The 24,914-nt window shown below is 40.6% G+C and overlaps 6 protein-coding genes across 10 annotated transcripts in view; 4 read left to right on the top strand and 2 right to left on the bottom strand.

Moving 5' to 3' along the window:
- The window catches only part of LOC141754120 (uncharacterized), a 73,175-nt gene extending 54,255 nt beyond the window's left edge, over positions 1-18,920 (top strand). Inside the window, exon 3 of the mRNA XM_074612986.1 lies at positions 17,018-18,920. Coding sequence (XP_074469087.1) covers positions 17,018-18,036 — 1,019 coding nt within the window. The 3' untranslated portion in view covers positions 18,037-18,920. The remainder of the gene's footprint in view (positions 1-17,017) is intronic.
- Positions 1-24,914, top strand: part of LOC141754148 (uncharacterized) — a 122,745-nt gene that overhangs the window by 54,476 nt on the left and 43,355 nt on the right. The window lies entirely within an intron of this gene.
- LOC141754122 (uncharacterized) overlaps positions 1-24,914 on the bottom strand; it is a 43,370-nt gene that overhangs the window by 11,150 nt on the left and 7,306 nt on the right. For 2 of the 5 annotated variants that reach the window (XR_012590563.1, XM_074612989.1), the window contains exon 1: positions 2,901-3,172. The exons of 1 other annotated variant lie outside the window; for it this stretch is intronic. Coding sequence is in view for 3 of the 4 variants with exons in the window: in XM_074612989.1 (XP_074469090.1) it covers positions 2,901-3,093 (193 nt within the window). In the remaining variant the exon portion in view is untranslated. Of the gene's footprint in view, positions 1-1,543; positions 2,316-2,900; positions 3,192-24,914 lie in introns of those variants that run through there. 2 more of the 5 variants (XM_074612992.1, XM_074612993.1) reach the window with 2 other exon arrangements.
- LOC141754118 (uncharacterized) lies at positions 3,424-7,788 on the top strand. The gene is made up of 2 exons (XM_074612982.1): positions 3,424-3,604; positions 5,129-7,788. Exons 1-2 carry the CDS (start codon positions 3,541-3,543, stop codon positions 6,802-6,804), a joined length of 1,740 nt encoding a protein of 579 aa, XP_074469083.1. The 5' UTR covers positions 3,424-3,540; the 3' UTR covers positions 6,805-7,788.
- Positions 9,808-13,165, top strand: LOC141754113 (uncharacterized). The gene is made up of 2 exons (XM_074612970.1): positions 9,808-10,114; positions 11,036-13,165. Exons 1-2 carry the CDS (start codon positions 9,931-9,933, stop codon positions 12,751-12,753), a joined length of 1,902 nt encoding a protein of 633 aa, XP_074469071.1. The 5' UTR covers positions 9,808-9,930; the 3' UTR covers positions 12,754-13,165.
- Positions 20,928-24,870, bottom strand: LOC141754146 (uncharacterized). The gene is made up of 2 exons (XM_074613041.1): positions 24,792-24,870; positions 20,928-23,213 (listed from the first exon to the last, which is right to left on the bottom strand). Exons 1-2 carry the CDS (start codon positions 24,853-24,855, stop codon positions 22,156-22,158), a joined length of 1,122 nt encoding a protein of 373 aa, XP_074469142.1. The 5' UTR covers positions 24,856-24,870; the 3' UTR covers positions 20,928-22,155.

Below are 24,914 nucleotides of genomic sequence, written 5' to 3'. Positions count from 1 at the left end.
TCACACCTCTTTCCATCCAGGAGGGGGAGGTCAACAGGCTCTTCAAAGAACAGAACCCCCGCAAGGCAGCCGGCCCAGACGCTGTCTCACCTGCAACCCTGAAACACTGTGCAGACCAGTTGTCTCCAGTGTTTACAGGGATCTTCAACACATCACTGGAAACCTGCAGGGTGCCTGCCTGCTTCAAAGCCTCCACCATCATTCCGGTCCCCAAGAAGCCAAGGATCACAGGTCTTCAGGATTACAGACCCGTCGCTCTGACCTCTGTGATAATGAAGACTGATGAACGCCTTGTGCTCCACCACCTAAAGACAATCACCCCTGCTGGACCCACTGCAGTTCGCCTACAGAGCCAACAGATCTGTAGACGACACAGTAAATATAGCCCTCCACTACATTCTCCAGCACCTGGACTCCCCTGGCTCCTATGCCAGGATACTGTTTGTGGACTTCAGCTCCGCATTCAACACCATCAGTCCAGCTCTGCTACAGGACAAGCTTTCCCTGCTGAGCGTGCCTGACTCCACCTGCAGGTGGATCACAGACTTTCTAACAGATAGGAGTCAGCACATAAGGCTAGGGAAGCAAGTCTCCGACACACAGACCATCAGCACCGGTGCCCCCCAAGGCTGCGTTCTCTCCCCTCTGCTCGTCTCCCTGTACACCAACGGCTGCACCTCCAGACACCAATCTGTCAGGCTCCTTAAGTTTGCAGACGACACCACCCTCATCGGCCTCATCTCCGAGGGTGATGAGTCTGCTTACAGATGGGAGGTTGACCATCTGGCATCCTGGTGCAGCCAGAACCACATGGAGCTCAACGCTCTGAAGACAGTGGAGATGGCGGTGGACTGCAGGAGAAACTCAGCCCCGCTCCCCCCCTCATCCTGCGCGGCTCCCCAGTCAACACGGTGGAGTCGATCTGTTTCCTGGGCACGACCATCGCCCAGGACCTCAAGGTGGAGCTAAACATCAGCTCCCTCATCAGTAAGGCCCAGCAGAGGATGTACTTCCTGCGGCAGCTGAAGAAATTCAACCTGCCACAGACCATGATGGTGCACTTTTACTCGGCCATCATCGAGTCCATCCTCACCGTCTGATTCGCCGCTGCCACAGCCAGGGACAAGGCCAGGCTGCAGCGGGTCATCCGTGCTGCAGAGAAGGCGATCGGCTGCAACCTTCCCTCCCTCCAGGAGCTGTACACCTCCAGGACCTTGAGGAGGGCAGGAAAGATTGTGGCCGACCCCTCCCATCCCGGACACCATCTCTTCCCGACTCTGCCATCTGGCAGGAGGTTAACGTCCAACAGGACCAAAACCTCACGCCATAAAAACAGTTTTTTCCCCATGGCAGTGGGGCTCTCCAACAGCCCCTCCGCCCCCTTGTGACTGTCTCCCCCATAAACACACACACAACTGCTCCCCCCCCCCACTATCTCTCTCTCTCTCACACACACACACACACACACTGCCCCGCCAACACTGACTCTCCCCCTCTCTCACACACTCTCAATACCACCCCCTTACTGTATCCCTCTCTCTCCCTCTGATACCTGATTGTTTGCACACCGGCAATATTTGCACCATCTGTTTATATCATGTTTATTTTTGTTTATAGCTTACTTTGTATATTGTATGTTGGTAGAAATTTAAAAAAATATATTCTTATTTTATTCTAACGTTTTTATCTATTCTTCTGTTATTATACTGTTTAACTTGCACCAACAAAACCAAAGCAAATTCCTAGTGTATACCTCTTACACCTGAATATAAACACGATTCTGATTCTGATTCTTCTGATTCTGAAGTAAAGAGAACCAACCTGCTCACCAGCACTACATTTGGAATTACTGACAGGAACTACATCATTATTCAGAGAGTTTAAACCTGACTGAGGTTCTCTGGTCTCCTTCCAATCATCACCGTCATCAGTTTCATGTTTGTAACTTTGTGAGGCCTTGTCACTACTTGATAGTTGTAAATGTCTACCTGGATCTGAGTTCCTGGCTGGTTCTGGTGCTCCACAGTCCTCTCCATCAGCTTCTGTTTCCATCTGTTCAGTTTGTCTTTGATGAAGCTGTGAGGACTGAGGTTTCTCTTCATCATCTTCACTCTTCACAGGGACAGGAGTGAATGTGAACCTGATGATATCAGGCTCCTCCAGCCCTTGAAGCTGCTCTCCCTCCTGACTGATCCAGAGTTCCTCCTGTTCCTCTTTAATGTGTGGGGGCTCTGGGTCCTCCTGGACCAGACTGGAGCTCCACTCCTGCTGCTCAGGGGGAACCTCTTCTTTAACCACCAACAGCTGCTGGACGTCTGCAGGAAACACTGAAACACATTGAGGGAACCAAGATTTTATGTTAAAGTAAAGCCATATACCATGTTATAGTTGTAGCAGCAGTAGTAGTAGTAGTACAGTGATCAACCGCTCATTAGATCAAAAAGCTTGGGGACAGAGTCATTAGATAATTTGCTTATAGTAATCAAGTAGTCCGCTTACAGTGTTCATATTCAGACTATATGCAGACTATTTAGAAAACTCGCTTTCAAACTACATTCTACAGCTGAACCACAATCCTGCTCACTCAGATATATTAACATAATCATGTATTGGGGCGCCCTGGTGGCTCGCCCGGTGGAGCTGGTGTCCTCTGTGCCGGGCTGGGTCCTTGCAAAGGCGACCCGTTTTCTGAATCAGGGCCCTGAACTTTATGTTTCATTACTTTCTGTCATATAGATGCTGAGAGAACAGATCTGAGGGAGAAGAAGAAAGATTCAGATTGTTTAATGAACCAACCTGCTCTGGTAGAACCAGAGAGAGAACAGAGAGAAGAAGTAAAGAGAACCAACCTGCTCTGGTAGAACCAGAGAGAACAGAGAGAAGAAGTAAAGAGAACCAACCTGCTCTGTGTAACTGAAGCTGAGGGTTGAAAACAGCGTCCAGTAGTTTCTGTTGTCGCTCGTTCTCCTCTTTTGATCGAGAGAGTTCCTCCTCGTACTCTGCTATCGTTCTTTCAAACAGCCCACATATCTCTTCAGCAGCCGCAGTTAGTCGCTGCTTCACCAACGCTCTCAGCATTTGGACTTTACACATTTTACCACAATACAGAGGCTCTGATGGATCAGAACTGTTGGAGCTCACACACACGTTCTCTACACAACAAAGAGACTCTGCTAACATCCATGTTGCTGCTGGACGCCATATTGTAACTAACGCTTCCGGTGTCGTTTCGTTGATGACTTTCTAAATAAAAGTCCGTAAGATTTAAATAAATATCTAAAATTAAGAGTTAATGATGCATTGATTTAGAAAAGGAGTTGTTGTTATTATTTTTAAACATATTCTAAAAAATAAATAAAACAGTGAAGAAACAGAGTATCAGGGTCCTGAAGAGGATTTTATTTTGACATCGTCCCCCGGAAGTGTAGTTCGGTGTTTTAGAGCTTCAGCGGAGAGAAGCCGTTAGATGTTAGTTGTTAGTTGTTACTAAATCATCGGTTCATTTAGTTGAAAACCGATGATTTAGTTGGTTAATCAGAGATGGACCGACACCGGAAACAGCTGGAGGTGGTTTTAAAACCGGAAGCGAAGCCGCGAGGAGAAGGTTTGTTTTGTTTCTACTGCTCTGCTAATGATGCTAAGCTAACGTCAGCTAAAGCGTTCATACAGCCTGTTAGCCGCAGCTAGCTCCTGAAGCTAATGTGTTCTATCAGAGGATTCATTCAGTCTTTACTGTTCATCATTTCATCTGTTTGTTACTGTATTACTGAAAGAAGCAAGAAAACCAGCTGTGAATGGTTTCACTGAACGAGTCCTCAGACACACGTTACAGGAATAATAACCTTATAATAACTAATAATAACCTTATAATAACTAATAAAAACCTTTTAATATAACTAATAAAAAACCTTATAATAACTTCATAATAACGTTATAATAACTTAATTATAATGAGATATGTTGGTTTAGTGAAGGCAATGGATTTTCTTTAATTTTTTCTTTCATTTTATTGTTATAGCACATTTTATTACATGTAAACTCAAAGAGGTTTACATTTAAAGGCAGGTTTGGTAAAGATTTTTGAAAGATTTTTCGTTATATTTGTTGAAATTCTCTTTGGATCCCGACAGCAATCAATAAATCAAATGCTCTGACTAAAAAAAAAGAAAAAAATCTGGTATCTTTGGCTGTCAGGACTGTAATAAACTGCCCAATCATTTCATTCAGCCCGAATGTAATGATTGGACGGGCTACCTACCTAATGATAATGTTGGGGGAGTGTCTCTGGACGGAGACCTGAAGGGACGGACTGTCAGTGTTGATGACTTGGTGTCTTTCTCTCTAGATTTAGGGTCTTTTGGAGCGAGTGCTGCTGGCTGCTTTCATTGGAGAAGAGTTGGCAACACTGGGCTGGTTTTATAGGTTGGATGATTTTAAAATCTAGTTTCTCAAGATCACCAACCCTGCATTTAATGACAAAATGTAAAAATATAGACATAAACATAAGAACATAGGCAGCATAAACGACATTAATATAATAATTCAGTAGTATACACAAGCATACACCCAAAACATCAAAGCACAGTCATTAACCATAAGTCTGGGAAAATAGAAATAAGTTTTGAGTTTGCTTCTGAATGTGGACACAGTTGTGACGGACCTCAAGTCATCAGTTAGCTTGTTCCAGAGAGCAGGGCCACAGTAACTGAACCTGGATCTGATTCTGGGTCCAGCTAGAGGACCTCTGTCTGATGACATGAGAGGTCTGATCTGGTTATAGTCAGTGAGCAAGTCAGAAATGTACTGAGGAGCCAAACTATCAGGTGGTTCTGTATTGTATCGGGAGTCAATGAAGTGATTTCAGTACCGGATTAATATGTTCATATTTACGTGTACATGTCAGGACTCTGGCTGCTGCATTTCGAATGAGCTGGGGCCGTCCTGCTGTCTGTTTGGATAATCCTGCAAACAGAGCGTCACAGTAGTCAAACCTGCTCGAGATAAAAGCATGAACCAAAGTTAAAGCTGCTCTCTGAAAACAGAGCAGCTTTAACATAAAGACGTGACATCAAGCTCAGTTAACATAAGTTTGTGGGTTTACTTTAATAGCTGTCTGTCTGTGTTTCAGTTTTACCTTCAGATGTACGAAAAGTGATTGTTGGTGAAGAAGAGCGACAGGAGTGGAGCTCCAGTCTGGACCAGGAGGACCCAGAGCTCCCACACATTAAAGAGGAACAGGAGGAACTCTGGACCAGTCAGGAGGGAGAGCAGCTTCAAGGGCTGGAGGAGGCTGATATCACTAAGTTCACATTCACTCCTGTCCCTGTGAAGACTGAAGATGATGAAGAGAAACCTCAGTCCTCACAGCTTCATCAAAGACAAACTGAACAGATGGAAACAGAAGCTGATGGAGAGGACTGTGGAGGACCAGAACCAGCCAGGAACTCAGATCAAGAAAAAAATACAGAACCAGATACTGACTACAAGTCTTCAGACTCCTCTGAGACTGAAGTCAGTGATGGTGGTTGGGAGGAGACCAGAGAACCTCAGTCAGGTTTAAACTCTCAGAAGAATGATGACGTCAGTGTTGGTGATATTAACTGTAATTCTGTTGAAAGATCATTTAGCTGCTCTGAATGTGGTCAAAGATTCGGCCGCAAGCCACATCTGAGTGCACACATGAGAATTCACACGGGAGAGAAACCATTCAGTTGCTCTTTTTGTGGTAAAAGATTTTCTCAAAAGGGAAACTCAATTAGTCACATGAGACTTCACACAGGAGAGAAACCTTTCATCTGCTCCGTCTGTAAAAAAAGTTTTAGATATAGTGGAGATGTTAGCAGACACATGAGGATCCACACAGGAAAGAAAACGTTCAACTGCAACGTTAGCGACATGGTCAACAGTAACATTCACACAGGATCAGAACCAGCAGGGAACTTAGATCCCAAAAGTCATTTACAACCAGACACTACTGATAAACCTTCAGATAACGAGACTGAAGTCAGCGATGATGGTTGGAAGGAGACCAGAGAACCTCAGTCAGGTTCAAACTCTGATGATGTCTCTGTAAGCGATGAGAGATGCATCACTGACAACGAGTCATTTAGCTGCTCTGAGTGTGGGAGAACATTTTGTCGCAGGGACCATCTGATGAGCCACATGAGAACTCACACAGGAGAGAAACCATTCAGCTGCTCCGTTTGTCAGAAATGTTTCAGCTGCAGTGGAAACATTTTGGCACACATGAGAATTCACACAGGAGAGAAACCGTTTGAATGCTCATCTTGTGACAAAAGTTTCAGCCAGAAAGGAACTTTGCAGCTACACATGAGAATTCACACAGGAGAGAAACCATTCAGTTGCCCATTTTGCGACAAAAGATTTGCACATAAAAGACGTATGACGCTGCACATGTCAGTCCACACAGAGGAGAAACGCTTCAGCTGCAGCGCTTGTGACAAAAGATTCACTTGGTATACGCAGCTCAAAACCCACAAGTGTGTCGGTGAGTCCTCACAGCTTCGTCAAAGGCAAACTGAGAAAAAGGCTCCTGCCAAGGAATCATTCAGCTGCACTGAGTGTGGTAAAACATTTAGCCTTAAGGGCAATCTGAAGACACACTTGAGAATTCACACAGGAGAGAAACCATTCAGTTGCTCCGTTTGTGGCAAATGTTTTAAACAAAACATACATCTGACGGAGCACATGACGATTCACACGGGTGAAAAACTGTATAAATGTAGTGTTTGTGGCAAAGGATTCAATAAGAAGTCACTAGTAAAAAAACACCCGTGTGTTTAATCCTCATGTCAGATATTGATCACATCCTGAATTCATGGATTTATATTTACAAATATAACAAGTGAATTGTACAACAGTGTATAAGGGCCACTGCAGGTAAAAAAAGATAAATTATGGAGGCGGGGAAAGGGGGTAATATTCCAAGAATTAAAGTGGTAAATTTACGAGAAATAAAATCATATTTACAAGAAGAAAAATCAAAAGTTTTTTGAGATTATAAAGTAATAAATTTGTGTGAAAACAATCGTACATTTTCTGAGATTAAAGTAAAGAAAATGTGAGAAAAACCCTGGAAAAATTGTGTTGTTTTTTTTGTCAAGGCCCCACATCGCTCAAGTTTGCAAGTTTAAAGCAACCTCGTCATTGCTGTGTATTATGAATTAAATCTCAGAAATTCTGAGTTTTTTCTGTGGGTATAACCCCCCCCCCAACTCTGTTATTAAAAAAAAAAATTTTTTACCCTCAACGGCCCGAATACGCAATAAACAAAAACAAAAATAAACAAACAGCATTAATATTATTACTGGGGTTGTATTATAATAATAATATTGTTATAGACGGATGTTCATCAGTTTGTAATTATGCAGCAGTCATCACTAAACATGACACTTTTGGATGTAATGATTATTATCTTTGACAACAGTTATATCAAAGTAACTATTATTTTAATTTCGAGCTGCTATAAATAAATGTTTTAGAAACTGTAGAGATTATAAACTCAGTGTCGCTGATGAGGCCTTCATGATTCATTTCATGGGCTTGAACTTATTCTGTAATGACATTTCTGTTATTTTATTCTTTAAATAAATCTATAATGGATCCTTTGTTTTTCACTGACCTTCATTTGCAGTTAAATCACATCTTTATTTGTTCTTCTCTTTGCTTTTTATGAGGACTACAAATAAAGCCGCTGCCCATAATGATCGATATCAGCTCTTTACATTTCTGAGGGCAGCGTTCAGCTCAGAAGTAACAACGAGCCTCATTCATTCATTATAATGCTTCTAATCATCTTGACTGTTAAAATTATTCACAAAAACAAATAAAAAACAAATAAGAAAATATCTGGTTCAGAAAATGACACTAGAAACAGAAGCTAACAGGAAGCTAACGGCCACTATGATATAAAGCTTATAACTACTTTTACCTGAATGTGACTCTCAGAATAATGTCTTTAAAACTAGATCATATATCAACTTAATGTGATATACAATATAGTGCCTTCAAATGAAACTGGTGAGTTTGTGTTTACAACATGGGAAGTCATGTACACGATTTGTTTGGCATTCAAGTGGTTAAGTCGTGAGAACACTGCTGCTAAGCAACAGCAATATAAACGTTACTGTTGGTGTCTAGAAGCCACAGAGGCTAACAATTTAGCAAGCTAGCAAGTGAGTAACATAATGCAAAGACATAATGACAGAGGAAAAAGATGAGACCGTTGGGCATATCAACATTTTCCTCAGACATATTATAAAATTATGAAGAAAAACAATATATTAACTTATTTGCACCGAAAAATTAACTTCCATGGCCCCCGCCATTTCTGAAAACGTCAACAAACACGTCACAAGTCGGGAACTCTGAGCTTTCAGAAACTTTCCACTTACGAGGTTGTGAATACGACAAGAAGGGGGCGTTCATATGGACTCTACTGGTGAACACGCTAAACACAACCACGATCCTTCTTTTGATTTCAAAGTTCAAAATCAAATGTTCACTTGGGTCGATTTTCTATTTAGAATTGAAATGGTGACACCCCTAATTTCTATGTAATTAAATATTCTACCCGACAATTATATGAACAGATGTTTAGAATTCAAAAAGCTGCAGCAGGTTCTCATCTTTGGGATAAACTTCATGAATCTTAGAAAGTACTGTAGTACAACTTTAAAATATTTTACCTGAGTATTTCCATTTTATGCTGCTTTATAATTCTACTTCACAGCGCTACATGTATTTGATAACCTTGGTTCCATTTTGCATAATGAGTACTTTTACTTTTGGTACTTTAAGTTTATTTTGAATACTTTTGTACTTTTACTTTAGTAAGATTTTGAATGCAGGAATTTTACTTCTGTACAGTATTTTTACTCTGTGGTATTAGTACTTTTATTAAAGCAAAACTTCTGCTTCTTCCACCGCTGATTATAATTATTGATGCATTAATGTGTTCATCACTTTAAATGTCCGAAGAATGTCCAATAAAAAGTCTAAAAAATGTCTGAAAATGTCCGAAAAAAATTCAGAAAAATGTCCGCTAAAAGTCTGATACTGGTATCATATGAAACTAGAAAACCAAATGAATCCATCGGTAACAACCATGTCATACTAACTTATCATGAAGGAGGATAAATAACGCTCCTAAATTTTGGTGAGGAAAAACTGTCATGTCCATTTTCAAAGGGGTCCGTTGACCTCTGAGTTACGACTTTTTTCTCGTAATATTACGACTTTATTCTCGTAATATTACGACTTTATTCTCGTAATATCACAACTTTTTTCTCGTAATTTTCCGACTTTTTTTCTCGTAAATTTATGACTTTATTCTCATATTACAACTTTTTTCTCGGAAATTTATGACTTTATTCTTGTAATATTACGACTTTATTCCTGTAATATTACGACTTTTTTTCTCGTAAAGTTGCGACTTTATTCTCATTATATTACGACTTTATTCTCGTAATATTACGACTTTATTCTCGTAATTTTACGACTTTTTTCTCGTAAAGTTATGACTTTATTCTCGTTATATTACGACTTTATTCTCGTAATATTACGACTTTTTTCTCTTAAACTTATGACTTTATTCTCATATTACTACGACTTTATTCTCGAAATCTCAGAATTGTTTTCCCTCAATGTGGCCCTGATACTCCGTCGTAAAGAAGACAAATTCCTTGTATGTGAAAATAAACCCGATTCGGAATCAGTTCATTAATATATTGAAGAAGAAAAGCATACATCATAAACAACATGATAAAAGCACATGACTGTCTCTCTGGTGGAGGCGGAGCTTCCAGGAGGAGGAGCGGTGAGACGGCCTGCTGTTAGCGGGGAGACGGAGCTGGAGGAGCGGCTGGAAGAGACTCGAGACACCGCAGCTCGGTTCACTCCTTTGACAACATGTGTAAAGTCCAAAAGCTGAGAGCGTTGGTGAAGCAGCGACTAACTGCGGCTGCTGAAGAGATATGTGGGCTGTTTGAAAGAACGATAGCAGAGTACGAGGAGGAACTCTCTCGATCAAAAGAGGAGAACGAGCGACAACAGAAACTACTGGACGCTGTTTTACACCCCCAGCTTCGAACAGGTTTGTATCTACTTTATTATGACTCTTTTACAAGATGTTGCCTTTAAACAGAGAGACCGGACTCAGTATATCTGTTGTTTTCATTTATCACCGACAGGCTAACAGTTAGCCTCCTGCAGCTGCGTCAAAACACACTATTATTTACACTGAGGCCGGATGTTCAGCATCTCTGGTCTTCAAAATAAAAGCCTAAGACGTGTCACGTTCAAATGAAAACAGTTTTACTGACTCAAACAGCTGGATTGGATATCGGTGACAATGGGGCCGATCTATTCAATTCACTTCAATGTTTTTATACTATATACATTATATACTGTAATTCCTGTTCAAGTTTTGACCAACATGTTGCTGCATTAAAAAGGTTTTCACCTGAATTGTAATTCCTGTTAATTTTGAAGATTTTTTTTACCAATTTGCTGGTGTATGATTTATCATTTTAATAATGATTAACAATTGAGTTAATTCATATAGTTATTTGTCACATTTAGTTTTACAATGTTAGGAAAGCATTGTTTAAGCCTGATGTTGTCTTACACATAAAAGAATGATCCCAGTCACTTCCACACACTGAGGCATACAGCTGAATAATTAAACACTGGTATCGGATCAGTACTCGGTATCGGCCGATACCCAAAGCCCAGGAATTGCTATCGGTATCGGGACTGAAAAAGTCGGATCGGTGCATTCCTAGTTTTTTCTCCCTGCAATATCGTTATTCTTTATTGAAATTTTGTACAGACATTCATGGTTCACTACTTCCACAGATGCTTTAGTATATAATAATTATAAAAATCATCATACTAATAATGACTTTATTAAGGACACAAGGAGAAAGTCCATAGAGTAAGTTGACTTCATTCATACTTCATTGTAGATTAAAGTATTAATGGCTGCATGTCTGTGTTTCACCTTTACCTTCAGATGTCGACAAAGTTACTGTGAGCAAAGAAGAGGTTCCCTCTGAGCAGCAGGAGTGGAGCTCCAGTCTGGACCAGAAGGACCCAGAGCCTCCACACATTAAAGAGGAACAGGAGGATCTCTGGACCAGTCAGGAGGGAGAGCAGCTTCAAGGGCTGGAGGAGGCTGATATCGTCAAGTTCCCATTCTCTCCGGTCCCTGTGAAGAGTGAAGAAGATGAAGAGAAATCTCAGTCCTCACAGCTTCATCAAAGACAAACTGAACAAATGGAAACAGAAGCTGATGGAGAGGACTGTGGAGGACCAGAACCAGATACTGATGACAAGACTGGAGACTCTTGTGAACCTGACACAAATGCACATGATGATGATTTAAAGGGTCAGTCAAGTTTAAACACATTGAAAAATAACGGATGTAATACTGACAAGAAATCATTTCGCTGCTCTGAGTGTGGGAAACGATTTAGCCAAAACTCAAATCTGAAAATACACATGAGAATTCACTCAGGAGAGAAACCTTTCAGCTGCTCAGTTTGTGGTAAAAGATTTATACAGAAGATTCATATGACACACCACATGGCAGTTCACACAGGAGAGAAACTATTCAGCTGCAGTGTTTGTAACAAAAGATTTGCCTGGCGTCGACAGATCAAAAAACATAAATGTGTTGGTCATCAGTCCTCACAGCTTCATCAAAGTCAAACTGAGGAGAACAGAGAGGCAGAGCCTCCAGCCAGCAGCTCAATTGAAAAGATGGAAACAGAAGCCGATGGAGATGACTGTGGAGGACCAGAGCCAGCCAGGAACTCAGATCCATATACACATCCAGAACCAGATACTGTTGACAAGACTGGAGACTCTTCTGAAGCTGAGACTGATGACAGTGATGACTGGAAGGAGACCAGAGAACCTCAGTCAGGTTTAAGCTCTCCGAATAATGATGAAGTTCCTGTCAGTGATGATAGATGTAGTGCTGGTGAGAAACGATTCAGCTGCTCTGAGTGTGATAAAAGATTTGGCCTCAGGGGAAATCTGAACAGGCACATGAGAACTCACACAGGAGAAAAACCTTTTAGTTGCTCTGTTTGTAAGAAATCTTTTGCACGACGTGGAGATTTACTGTTACACATGAGAATCCACACAGGAGAGAAACCTTTCAGCTGCTCACTTTGTACGAAATCTTTTAGACGGAGTGGATGTTTACAGACACACATGAGAATCCACACGGGAGAGAAACCTTTCAATTGCTCGGTTTGTGATAAAAGATTTTTGCGCAAGACACATCTGAAGAGACACATTAAAACTCACACAGGAGAGAAACCTTTCAATTGCTCAGTGTGCGATAAAAGATTTACAATAAGAGCAAATATGACATACCACATGGCCGTCCACAGAGGGGAGAAACGATACAGCTGCAGTATTTGTGACAAAACATTTGCCTGGTATCGACAGGTCAAAACACATCAATGTCATCAGTCCTCACAGACTCATCAGAGTCAAACTGAGGAGAACAGAGAGGCAGAGCCTCCAGCCAGCAGCTCAACTGAACAGATTAAAACAGAAGCTGATGGAGAGGACTGTGGAGGACCAGAACCAGCCATGAACTCAGATCCAGATAGACATCCAGAACCAGATACTGATGACAAGACTTCACACTGTTCTGCACCAAAGTCTGAAGTCCCTGTAAATGATATCGGATTAAATAATGGTAAGAAACCATAGAAGGCGAAGGCGGACGGTCAAGCCGCCCCACATCCAGTACGTCAACCATGCTGCGTTCAACACAAGTGGGAATTTCGGAAGCTTGTCAATGTCCTGTGCTGCATTTACGATGCCCCCGCCTGTTCTTTTTAATTTAAACAAATGTTGTCATGTATAAAACTAAATGTCAAATGATGCATAAACATTTCTCAATTGTCAGAAAATTACCCGTGTAGCATTTATACTGAGTTACCTGTCATTTTAATAGAGTATCTCTGGTTGTATTAGGTAATTGTAGGCAATATTGAAAACCAATAAACAGGACTACTTTATAGCAGTATTTAATTTTAATATGATTTTCTTCATCAATGTGATGACATAACTTCATCTGTAAAGTATTTTTGCTGGATTAGCCAATAAATTCATTAACAGTTTTTCTATCTTTTTTTCAGATAAAATATATAACACAATATACAATATATTGATATTGCAACATAAAGGCACAGCCAGTTTGGGGCCGTCGTGAGTATGTCAGCCTAGTTTTTGCGGTGTGTCCCTCACCGCCGGCTCTAGTCTGCCACTGTCGGAGGTTTTTCGGCCGATTCAGCATGTTGAATGTTGTGCGGCCCTGGATGTTTTTAAGAACTCTTATAAGCCATTGTTTTACTGCTTCGTTTTTTCATTTTACATAAGAAAGTAGAGATAAGTAACCTAGGCAACTAGTGTAGTAGTAATAATTTATATAACACTTGTCAAACTTAAGCACAAAGTTCTTTCCAGATTAAAAGATTTACAGAATAAAAATTAAGCGCTGAGCTCATAGATAAAATGATAAAACCTTTATTTTCCTCATACTGTCAGCCTGAATATACCTGTATCTACCCTCTGTCTGAAACGCTCCGTTTTAGCGCATTTTGACAGAATTGCAACAGTTGGGCAACAGAATTGCGTTTCAAGGCAACAGCTTGGGTCAATGTGTACTTCCTGTCAGCTGATGACATTCACATACACTGCAACAGGAAATAAACTGGGACACATTTAGAATGTTTACGTTTAAAATTGTGTAAAAGGTCTAAATATTGTATATTCATGACATCACAAATGAACAGGAATCCTGACAGCTTGTTTCAAATGCAGAGTTTCTGAATATGGGCTGTGTGTATTTCCCTGTGGATTGGGTGTTTCGATACTTTCACAGTATTTATATAGGACTTAAGCCTGGTTTATAATAAAAAAAAACATGAAAATCTCACTTTTTTAAAATATGGGACCTTTAAATTACCAAACATCATGTGTCTGATTCATGGAGCCAACAGGATCAATAAATATTTATCTCCGTTGACTGCTGTTCATATTCTCACTGAAATAAGGTCCCTTGGTGGTCACCGGAAGAGGCGGGACTTATGCTTTTATTTTGATGTGACCCGGAAGTTGTCGCTCGTGTGTTGTCGGTTTCAGTGAAGTCAGACCTTCACAAATTCATTAAGAGCAGACGAAGCGACCGTTTCTCTGTTATTATCACTTTTTCTCTGTGAGAGTGAACATGTCCCGACTGCTCAGCCTGAAGCTGTTCATCAACCAGCGGCTCGCGGCCGCTGTAGAGGACATCTTCGGACACGTCGAGAGGACGATAACAGAGTATGAAGAGGAGATGAACCGACGCCATCAGATCCTGCTCGATGTGGTCTCAACACCTGGAAGGAAACCGCGCAGAGACGCAGGTTGGTTTTATGTCTGCAGCTGGACACAGGTTGACTGGTTCTGATGTCTGTGCTGAGCTAACGTTAGCTAAAACACACACACACACACACACTCAGCCTGTTAGCAGCTAGCAGCTAACAGTCCAGCATGAATGATGATATCATCAATAAAGAGCTCTTAGCTGGTAGCTAGCAGCTCTAACTGAAAGTAGTAATTACTGATTCATGATCTAGTATCACTTCACGACGTTGTCAACCAGCCTTGTCCACTTACAGCTCGTCACTGATTATTCCGGCCCTCTGATTGGTTCCACGTTACGTCATTCTACGTCATCCTACCTGTATAACACCTGGACATCTCCCCCTCTGGACCAGAAGTCCTCAGTCTGTTTTCAGCCAGGGACCCCTTAAAGATAGAGAATATACAGGCAGCCGATGAGACTGTTGTCAGGCTATTAAATAGACGTCATCAGTCGCTATAAGCCCCATAGATGTGGTTCAATAGGGGCCTACTATACTATATATCTTTTGGACATTTTACGGACATTTTTCAAACTTTTTTTTCGTACATTTTTCGGGCATATTTTGATACAATCTTTGAAAAAAATTGGAAATTTTTCATACAGTTTTGGGAATTTTGGGATTTTTCAGCCTTTTTTCAGACATATTTGGCCATATTTGACATTTTTTAAAGACATTCACACATTTCAGCCTTCTTTCAGATTTGTTTTATTTTTTATTTTAAACCTTTTTATCAGCCTTTTTTTGGACATTTTTACAGATATTTTGACACTTTTTTCAGACATTTTTTGGGGAATATTTGTAATATGTCCAAAAACTGACTGAAAAATGTAGGGAAAATGCCCGAAAAATTAATTTCCAAACAATGTCCAAAAATATGCCCGAAAAATGTCTGAAATTGTCCGAAAAAAATCCTTAGAAAAAAAAAAATGTCAGAAAAATGTCCAAATAAAGTCCAGAAATTAAAAAAAAAATTGAAAGGAAGGCTGAAAAATGTCAAAAAAAGGCAGAAAAATTCAAAAAACTGTCTGAAAAAAAACAAATGGTTAAAAATTGTCTGAAAAAAATCCGAAAGGTGTACAAAAAAAAGTTAGAAAAATGCCATAAAAATGTCAAAAAGATTTCAGAAAAAAAGGCAGACACGAGCGCTTGTCTGCTTTGCAGCATGGAAACGGCTTCTGTGCTCTACTGTGTGTTATTGTCCGGCAGTACAATAACCTTTTATTTTGATGTTAATAAAATGTACCCAAATTCATGAATATGTAGGATATTACTACTGACATTCTTGTAATATTACATCACAACGTCTGCTGTATTAACCATGTGTCTACTACGTGTTTATTTGCATATAGAGCGGGGAAGTGAGATCGGATCAAGTGTATTGAGATGTGTATTGAATTGTCTTGAGAGGGAAAGATGCACAGTTGGGATGCTAATTTAGAATTTTTTTTCCCCTTGTTAACCGATAATTAACCGTTAACCGACAAGATTAATGCGTCGCATGCAGCAGTGCTATTTTAAGTGCCTAACAAGCCGCCCAGCTGCAACGAAAAGCTGATGCACAAACAGGTAAATCATCATTTATCACCAGCTGCAGTGTTTGAGTACAACAGAGGGCTGAGTCCCCGGTTCACCTGACAGGGAGAGTTACAGTAGCAGCAATGACGCTGCGTGTATTGTCCCAGTAAGTCTCCACCGCAACATTTCGTTTAGCTGCGTGGTTGTTAGCTGTGTGTCCTCCTGGTGTTACGATAGCGAGTGTCCGACAGGCTCAGACCCACTTAAGGTGGGCTGTAAAGGTGACAAGCTGCTCTGAGTTTTGCTCAGTTTTTTTAGCTATTTTTTTTATATTTCTTTTAACCAATTCACCGGTTAAAATTCTTAATGTCGGTTAAACGGTTAATTATTAACATCCCTAATGCACATTCCTAGATGTCAATCATCAAAACCTCCACATTACCCCCGCATCACCTACAAGATCCTCCTCCTCACCTACAAATCCCTCAATGCCCTGGCTCCTCAGTATTTATCTAACCTCCTCCACCCTTACACACAGCCCCGGAACCTTAGATCCTCAGGCACGGGTCAGCTCTCCATCCCTCACACAAGAATGCGAACTTTTGGGGACAGAGCCTTCAGTGTGACAGCCCCCACACTTTGGAACTCTCTCCCCATAGAGCTCCGCAACGCACCATCTCTGGACACCTTCAAAAGACTCCTCAAAACCCACCTCTTCACCAAGGCCTATGGCCTCTAGCTACTGTTACATTTGTTGTGTTTATTTATGTCTTTGTTAAGCGTCCTTGGGTTTCATGAAAGGCGCTATATAAATCCAAGCTATTATTATTATTATTATTATTACCTGACCTGAATCCACTCTCCTCCCATTATGCAACAGTAACTGGGATGCACCACCTATCTCACTGTTCGCACCGCTTATTAAGGCGTGTTTCCTCCCGCGCTGTTACAGTGCTTTAGCCTCAACTAATGTTCCGTGTCTAACTTTGGTTAACATAAACACATTTCCTCAATGTGTGTTTCTGTACTTATATTCTGTCCTGCAGACGTCCAGCAGCTGTTGGTGCTTAAAGAAGAGGTTCCCCCTGAGCAGCAGGAGTGGAGCTCCAGTCTGGACCAGGAGGAACCAGAGCCCCCACACATTAAAGAGGAACAGGAGGAACAGGAGGAACTCTGGACCAGTCAGGAGAGAGATCAGCTTCAAGGGCTGGAGGAGGCTGTTATCACCAAGTTCCCATTCACTCCTGTCCCTGTGAAGAGTGAAGATGATGAAGAGGAACCTCAGTCCTCACAGCTTCATCAAAGACAAACTGAACAGATTGAAACAGAAGCTGATGGAGAGGACTGTGGAGGACCAGAACCAGCCATGAACTCAGATCTGGATAGACATCCAGAACCAGATACTGTTGACAAGACTGGAGACTGTTCTGAACCCGAGACTGAAGTCAGTGATGATGATTGTCAGGAGACCAGAGAACCTCAGTCAGGTTTAAACTCTCTGAATAATGATGAAGTCCCTGTAAATGATGTCAAATGTAATGCTGCTGAAAAGTCTTTTATCTGCTGTGAATGTGGTCGAAAATTTGGTCGTAAGGACAGTTTGCGGAGACACATGAGGTTTCACACGGGAGAGAAACCATACAGTTGCTCAGTTTGCGGTAAACGGTTTTCTCAGAGGCCAAACTTAATTCGTCACATGAGGTGTCACTCTGGAGAAAAACCTTTCAGCTGCTCGTTCTGTGACACAAGTTTCGCCGTGCGGAGCGCTTTGGTAAATCACATGAGAATCCACACTGGGGAGAAACCATTTAGTTGCTTATATTGTGACAAAAGCTTCACACAAAAGGGGGGTCTGAAAAAACACATGACAGTCCACACAGGAGAGAAACCATATACTTGCCCAGTGTGTGATAAAAGCTTTTCTCAAAAGGCAAATCTGACGTACCACTTCTCAGTGCACACAGGACAGAAACAGTTCAGCTGCAGCGTTTGTGACAAAAGGTTCACGTGGCAGTCGCAGGTCAAAAGTCACAAGTGTGTCGGTGAGAGCAGCAGCAACAACTGAAGCTGCTCATCCAGCTGTGAATAGTGATGGGTACTACGGGTGGGAAAAAAATCGATTCACCTATATATCGCCATTTTCTTTTTTTTACGATTTTGAAATAGATGTTTTAATGCCAGACTCGATATATTTGCTTAATTTGAGTCTATGTGGAGGTAGAAGGAAGTTAGCGCTTTCATTGTTGTAGTCTGAGTAACGTGACGTCATATCCGTTCCGTATCCGTCAACCAAAACAAACCGCAACGGGCCGAAACCAGAAAGTAGAAAACGACGGAGGGTCTGCCTGGATACGACCTGCACCCTCACATGTTAAATCCAGCGTGGTAAACACTACACATCCAGTAAAGTATAGAAACACTTTGGGTTTCACACATTGCAGGAAAAGCAGAGCTAGACATCACGGCTAAAGCTGCATGCTAACTCTGTCATGGACAGGAAACGTTATCGTATCACGGTAACGTGGCGGACGAGTCGGCCGTCGCACTCATCTCCGTGGTCAAATGGGCCGACGCTACGACTGTAGAGCACCCATATACGGACATTTATGTTCTCTGCATTCAAATGGCCCCGATGGAGCTGACCATGGATGGATAAAGAGAACGGAGCTGACGGGAGAGCTAGAGACGTCCTTGGAGAAGTTAGAGGAAGTATACAGTGTGACTACGTCCAGTTTCAAAATAAGGTGTTAAAGAGAACTGTACATATAAAATACATATATGGAAATAAGATTGATTGGATTATATTCACCAGAAGTATAAAACATTACATATCCCTTATAAATTAAAAAGAAAATACCACTAACTTGTGAGGGAAATGTCTTTATTCTTTGATTTTTTGGGTTGCTGGATAAAAACTGTAATAAATAATTCCTGACAATGACTGATTTACTTGACTTCAGGACATCTCTGACTACATACATGCTGAAAATCAAACATTTTTACTGGATTCATTTAGAGATTTTCCAAAGTAAAAGTCCCTAGAAGTGTATTATTCAACTTTTTCCCCATGATCTAGTGTTAAAAAATTGAACAAAAATCACAATAAATCAGAATATCGAATCGCAATACTTGAAAATCACAATACATATTGAATCGAGTGAATCGTCCCAGCCATATTAATTATGGCCCTGATCCATTGAGGTGTGCTGAGCCTTGGTATTGTGCATGCTGGCTCACTGAATAGACCATAATTAATGTTATTAATTACACCTGTGTTTACCCCGCTATGACATGTCAAAATGGCTGCTGTGAAAAGGGCCTATACACTCAAATATTCAAGTGTTAATTAAGATTCTAGATGCAGCATTTGAAGATTTTTTGTATTATTGCTGGCTTTAAAAGTTAAAAAATACCAATAATGTATGAAAGATCTGGAACATTTTGAGGTTTGAATGGAGTTTTTCACTGACAGTATAAGTAGAGAAAAGCCTGTAAACGTATCCTGATTGTGTGTAACTGCACTAATTAGCTCATCTCAGTCACCTGGGTGCTGCATTTCATGAGCTCAGTGTAAAACGTGACTTTTACTCTGAAAATGGAGGAAGTCAAAATGTTGTTGCTAATCTGAAACATCACAACAAGCAGCTTAAGTTTTATATCTAGTCATTCGAGAGCTGCTGTCGTGTTTTCATTAAGATCTGATTTAAATCCCTCCGGACAACAATAAAGGAACGAACTAAATGGAAACTGATAGAAACCATTTATTAAGACGACGTAATAGAGTCTGCACAGTCCAACCAAAGTGTCCAAAAAAGAAATGGAATATTATGTCCTCCCTTCAAAATGCAGAAATATAAATCAGGAACCACAATGCATTGCGACCGCCTCCAAAGAATTGAACTCACTGGAGGCAGATTCGTAATCGGGCCTTCAGTTGGTTTGAGATCCTCCGTTATTGATTTTATTTTCACTTCAAAGGGATGAAACCATCAAAAAGAGTTGAACGTCTACTTCCCTCTCGACTGTCTTTCCTTTGTCCTCCAGGCCACGCCCCCTCACACCTGTGATGAATAGGTGTATTACACCCGGTGTAAGGGTGCGTGGCCTGGGTGGGTAAGCATGGGTGACAAGGATAGAGCACACATTAACTGTGCAAGGTTGTTTTAGTATTAAACCATCTAACGTATATACGGGTGTTTCTGCAACTCCGGTCACTTTTGACTCAAACTCTATGGATTTTAATTTTAACATCAGAGTATGAAATACATATAAACAGGAAAACAAAATGATATCTAGTGGTTCAGATTTTAATCTGTAACATGTTTATTTTTTATGGTTTTCATCACTAAATGTCCTCATCGCAACATTACAATAATAAATAATTTTATACATTTTGCTTTTTTAAATTTCTATAATATTATATATTATATATAACTATAATATTAAAATTCATTTTCATTAAGCTTTCAGCATCATTGTAAATATTGATATAAAAACTTTTTTTTAAAAATAGGGGACCGTGCAATGCTTGATAAATATATACACAGTAAAAAACAATTACTAAATAATGTGATTTAATAAAATCTATGAAGCATTTTATGGGTCCAAACATCACTTTTCTTCATGTCCCACAACTGTGGTATCAATGTTGAGATAAATGAGCTAATTCAGTTATAATATGATATTATTTCAAATGGAATTGTTTCATATACATATTACTTTACACTATATTAACATTATTTATCTGTTTATCTGTATTTTTTTCATCTAAATTCATGTATATTAGATGCTAACGTAGCACACCTCGCTAGCTGCCATTTATTTGCAATATTAGCAAAAATGTAATTTACGCAACATGTCTTTAAAGACATTACACATTAGAATTACGATGTCGTAAAACACAACATATTTAATTTAATTTATTAATTATTTGTATTTATTTTTTGTGTAGACAGTAACCACAGATGTCAGTCTTCATGCACAATTTTTTTTTAAATATGTTGTGTCTAATCTATGTGTCAAATTTCATATACGTACCTGTATGTATATGACGAAACTAATAAAGTTTAAGTTATAACATTACTTGTTACAGCCATCACAGTTAATGCACTCAAATCGAGCGCCCTGCGTAGCAGCATCCACGTCTTCCTGACCTTCCTTCATTGGTGACAGGCAGCCAGGTAACGATACGGTTTGTTTAGAGCCTAGATATTATAGCAACAGGTCTTTTTTAACTGTCAAAATATTTATCTGAATTATGAGCTCAGACAACCACTGAATCTTGAGTGAAATGAATCTCTCCATCTCCTCTCTTCTCCTCTCTTCTCCTCTCGCAGTGGGAGTGGGCCGGTACTCACCGGTACGTAACGCCACTTATCATAAGCTGTTGGTACTCTTTTCTGCCCCTCTATATCAGGTCCTATGGGTGATTTCTAATCATTAGTTTTCCTACAGATCAAACATGTTAATCTGTGAATTGGTTTGGACAGAGCCAGGCTAGCTGCTTCCTCCTGCTTCCAGTTTTTATGCTAAGCTAAACACGATTACAGTGATCAACCGCTGATAGTGATCAAACAGCTTGGGGACAGAATCATTCCTTTTCAAACGCTGTTTAAATAATTCTCTTTTAGTAATCAATTACTCCTCTTACAGTGTTCATGTTGGGTCTTTTCATACATGTAAACATACGGAAAAACATTTAAAACTACGTTAGACGAACATTAATAAAATTTTGTTTTGTTTCTTACTTTACTCCTGAGATGCTTTGCCAGTAAAAAGCGAAACGGTCCGTTTCATTACTTCATGTAATAAATATACAAATGTCAGTGAGACAGTAATCTGAATGAGAAAATGATGCACAACAACAAAGATTCGGTTATAATAATCATCCGCTTATAGTGATTAATGTGACGCGGACAGACTTGATCACTATAAGCAGTTTCCACTGTACTCCTTTAAGAAACAAAAAATGAATAAGAAGTTTTGTTTGGTATCAACATTTAGACAGGATGCTGCCATATAGTAAAGTTATATTTGAAATCTGATCAACAGAAGACATGAAATCAAAACTAATTTCTCAGTGATCCTTTACTGTATTGTATGATACATTCTTACATGTTGTTCTTGTCAACCATTCAACACTCTGAGTTGAGCAGTAAGGAGAAGTTTCCTGGTTGCTTTAATGTTAAGTTGTCGCTCCGCTGCTCTCACCAGCACACTCATGTCTTTTCAACTGTGACTGCCAAGTGAAGCTTTTGTCACAATCACTGCAGCTGAACGGTTTCTCCCCGGTGTGAGCCGTCAGGTGTCTCGTCAGGTGTCCCTTCCGTGAGAAAGTCTTCCCACAAACTGGGCAGACAAAAGGTTTCACCCCCGTGTGGGTTCTCATGTGCTGAACCAAAGTATGACGCTGAGTGAAACTCATGTTACAAACTGAGCAGGAAAAAGGTTTTTCTCCTGTATGAATTCTGAAGTGTGCCACCAAATCAGAGCGCTGCCTGAAGCGTTTACTGCAAAGAGAGCAACTAAATGGTTTCTCCCCGGTGTGGACTCTCATGTGCTTCTCCAATGACCAACCATGACTGAAAGCTGTGTCACAAACTGAGCAGCTGAAAGGTTTCTCTCCTGAGTGACATCTCATGTGAGCAATCAAGTGTTCCCTCCGATTGAAACTTTTATTGCAAAATGAGCAGCTGAATGGTTTCTCTCTCGTGTGACATCTCATGTGTCTTCTCAGATTTGTCTTGTGGCCAAATGTTTTTCCACACTCAGAGCAGATAAATGATTCCTTGTCAGTATTACTTACATTATTTATCACAGAGTTTAAACCTGACTGAGGTTCTCTGGTGTCGGTCCAACCATCATCACCGACATCAGTCTCAGATGAGTCTCCTGTCTTGTCAACAGTATCTGGTTCTGGATCTGAGTTCCTGGCTGGTTCTGGTCCTCCCCAGTCCTCTCCATCAGCTTCTGTATCCATCTGTTCAGTTTGTCTTTGATGAAGCTGTGAGGACTGAGGATTCTTTTCATCTTCTTCACTTTTCACAGGGACAGGAGTGAATGGGAACTTGGTGATATCAGCCTCCTCCAGCCCTTGAAGCTGCTCTCCCTCCTGACTGGTCCAGAGTTCCTCCTGTTCCTCTTTAATGTGTGGGAGCTCTGGGTCCTCCTGGTCCAGATTGGAGCTCCACTCCTGCTGCTCAGGGGGAACCTCTTCTTTAACCACCAACAGCTGATGGACGTCTGCTGGAAAGAGTGAAATACAGAAACACACATTATAAAACTTTACATATCAGAGATGTTACTTTTCCAGTTCATCTACATACAATAAATGCAAAAAAATACCTGTGAAATCATTATTATTTATTCTCCTTTCATGTGTACAATATACTGTATGTCCACCTGTGTCCACATACATTTAGCATTTAAGGAAACCGTATCAGAAATGTAATATATTTGCTATGCCTATACTAGAGAGTTAATAGTCCTATATTAAGATTGACATTAATCAGACTTCACAGTTCAAGTCAAGTCAGTTTTATCTTTATAACCCAATATCACAAATTTGCCTCAGGAAGAGCAACAGAGGCCGTCTCCCAGGACGGACAGAGACATGTTGTGTGTACAGAATAACCAACATAATAAAGTAGACCAACACCAAAAGAACAGTTGAATAAAGCAGGAAACACTGCGAATGATACAATTTAAAGTTATTTAGGAGATTCTTCTAATTTCAGACTATAAAAAATAGTTGTTTCCCCTCACAGTGAGACCTGAACGGAAGAGGAAAGTCAAAGAAAACCATAAACCCTCAGAACAAATATCACAGCAGAAGTACTTTTGTTATATTAGCTGCAGACTGTTGGCGCTTTAGGGGGGCTGAAGAGAGGCACGGCACTTGGGAGAGCGCATAAACGTCATATTTTTGGGATTTTCCTGGCAAAACAGTCCCGAGTCCTTTACATAGAAATCAGTCCACAGGCAGTTATAGGCAACCGAGAAAGTCGGAGAAGGTCTCGGTTTTTAAATTACGTTACAATCCGTACACACATTGGGAATATAAAGCGATTAATACACGTAAATTGTTACATATAGTACCTTTTAAGTATCGGACTTTAGACACTACAATTGCAAAACGTAATATCACGATACTCATGAGTATCAATATTTTCTTACACACCTACAAATATGTATAACGTAATATAATATTAGAGTTAGTATGTGCTTGTTATTATCAATTCAGATGACGTAATTGTGTATCGTGATACATCGATATATAATTTCAGACAGCAGCGTGTACATCCGGAGGGATGAGCTGATGTCCTGGGCAAGAATGAAGATCAAGCCCTCTCTCAGAGGAGGAGTCAGAAACATCTGGACCAGTAGAAACATCTGGACCAGTGGAAACATCTGGACCAGTAGCGAAATGCTGCTCGCTCTGCAACCCTCCCAACGCCTCCAGCCCATCTGTAGCTGCTGCCACTTGCCCTCCCCACCCCCAGGCCTTTCCAAGCCGACCTGGAGCCGGTGCACCACCACTAGCAGATACATCCGGTTCTGGACCAGACAGCAGCAGAGAGGAGATCCTCAGATCCTCAGATCCTCCTGCACTGAGCAGCCGTCTAATTCAGGATATTTTACGTTACTTGTAATAAAGTAATTTTATACTGTCAACAAGCAGTAAAACTAGTTGGCTGCTAGCTCTGTGTGTGTGTGTGTGTGTATAGTGTGTGTTTGTGTGCGTGTGTGGTTTAGCTAACGTTAGCTTAGCAGGTCAACATTGTCAGTAAAGATGTTTCCAGCAGGAGAAAGAAAACCAACCTGCTTCTCTGCGCAGCTCCATGTCGGCCTTTAAAACCACATCCAGCAGCTTCCGTTGATCCATGTCCTTTTCATATCCGGATATTGTTGATCTCCAAATGTCCAATCAGATGATCAAGAGCC

Source organism: Sebastes fasciatus, chromosome 17 (assembly GCF_043250625.1).
Source record: "Sebastes fasciatus isolate fSebFas1 chromosome 17, fSebFas1.pri, whole genome shotgun sequence".
Classification (NCBI taxonomy): Eukaryota; Metazoa; Chordata; class Actinopteri; order Perciformes; family Sebastidae; genus Sebastes; species Sebastes fasciatus.
Note: the sequence above shows the minus strand (reverse complement) of the source record. Positions and strands in the feature narration are given on the sequence as shown.

Excerpts from the sequence above, each read along its gene's own strand:
- LOC141754113 (XM_074612970.1), top strand. The coding sequence starts at position 9,931 with ATGTGTAAAGTCCAAAAGCTGAGAGCGTTGGTGAAGCAGCGACTAACT. Across the intron at positions 10,115-11,035 it reads ACACCCCCAGCTTCGAACAG|ATGTCGACAAAGTTACTGTG; the intron begins GTTTGTATCTAC and ends CTTTACCTTCAG.
- LOC141754118 (XM_074612982.1), top strand. The coding sequence starts at position 3,541 with ATGGACCGACACCGGAAACAGCTGGAGGTGGTTTTAAAACCGGAAGCG. Across the intron at positions 3,605-5,128 it reads AGCGAAGCCGCGAGGAGAAG|TTTTACCTTCAGATGTACGA; the intron begins GTTTGTTTTGTT and ends TCTGTGTTTCAG.
- LOC141754146 (XM_074613041.1), bottom strand. The coding sequence starts at position 24,855 with ATGGATCAACGGAAGCTGCTGGATGTGGTTTTAAAGGCCGACATGGAG. Across the intron at positions 23,214-24,791 it reads GGAGCTGCGCAGAGAAGCAG|ACGTCCATCAGCTGTTGGTG; the intron begins GTTGGTTTTCTT and ends TCTTTCCAGCAG.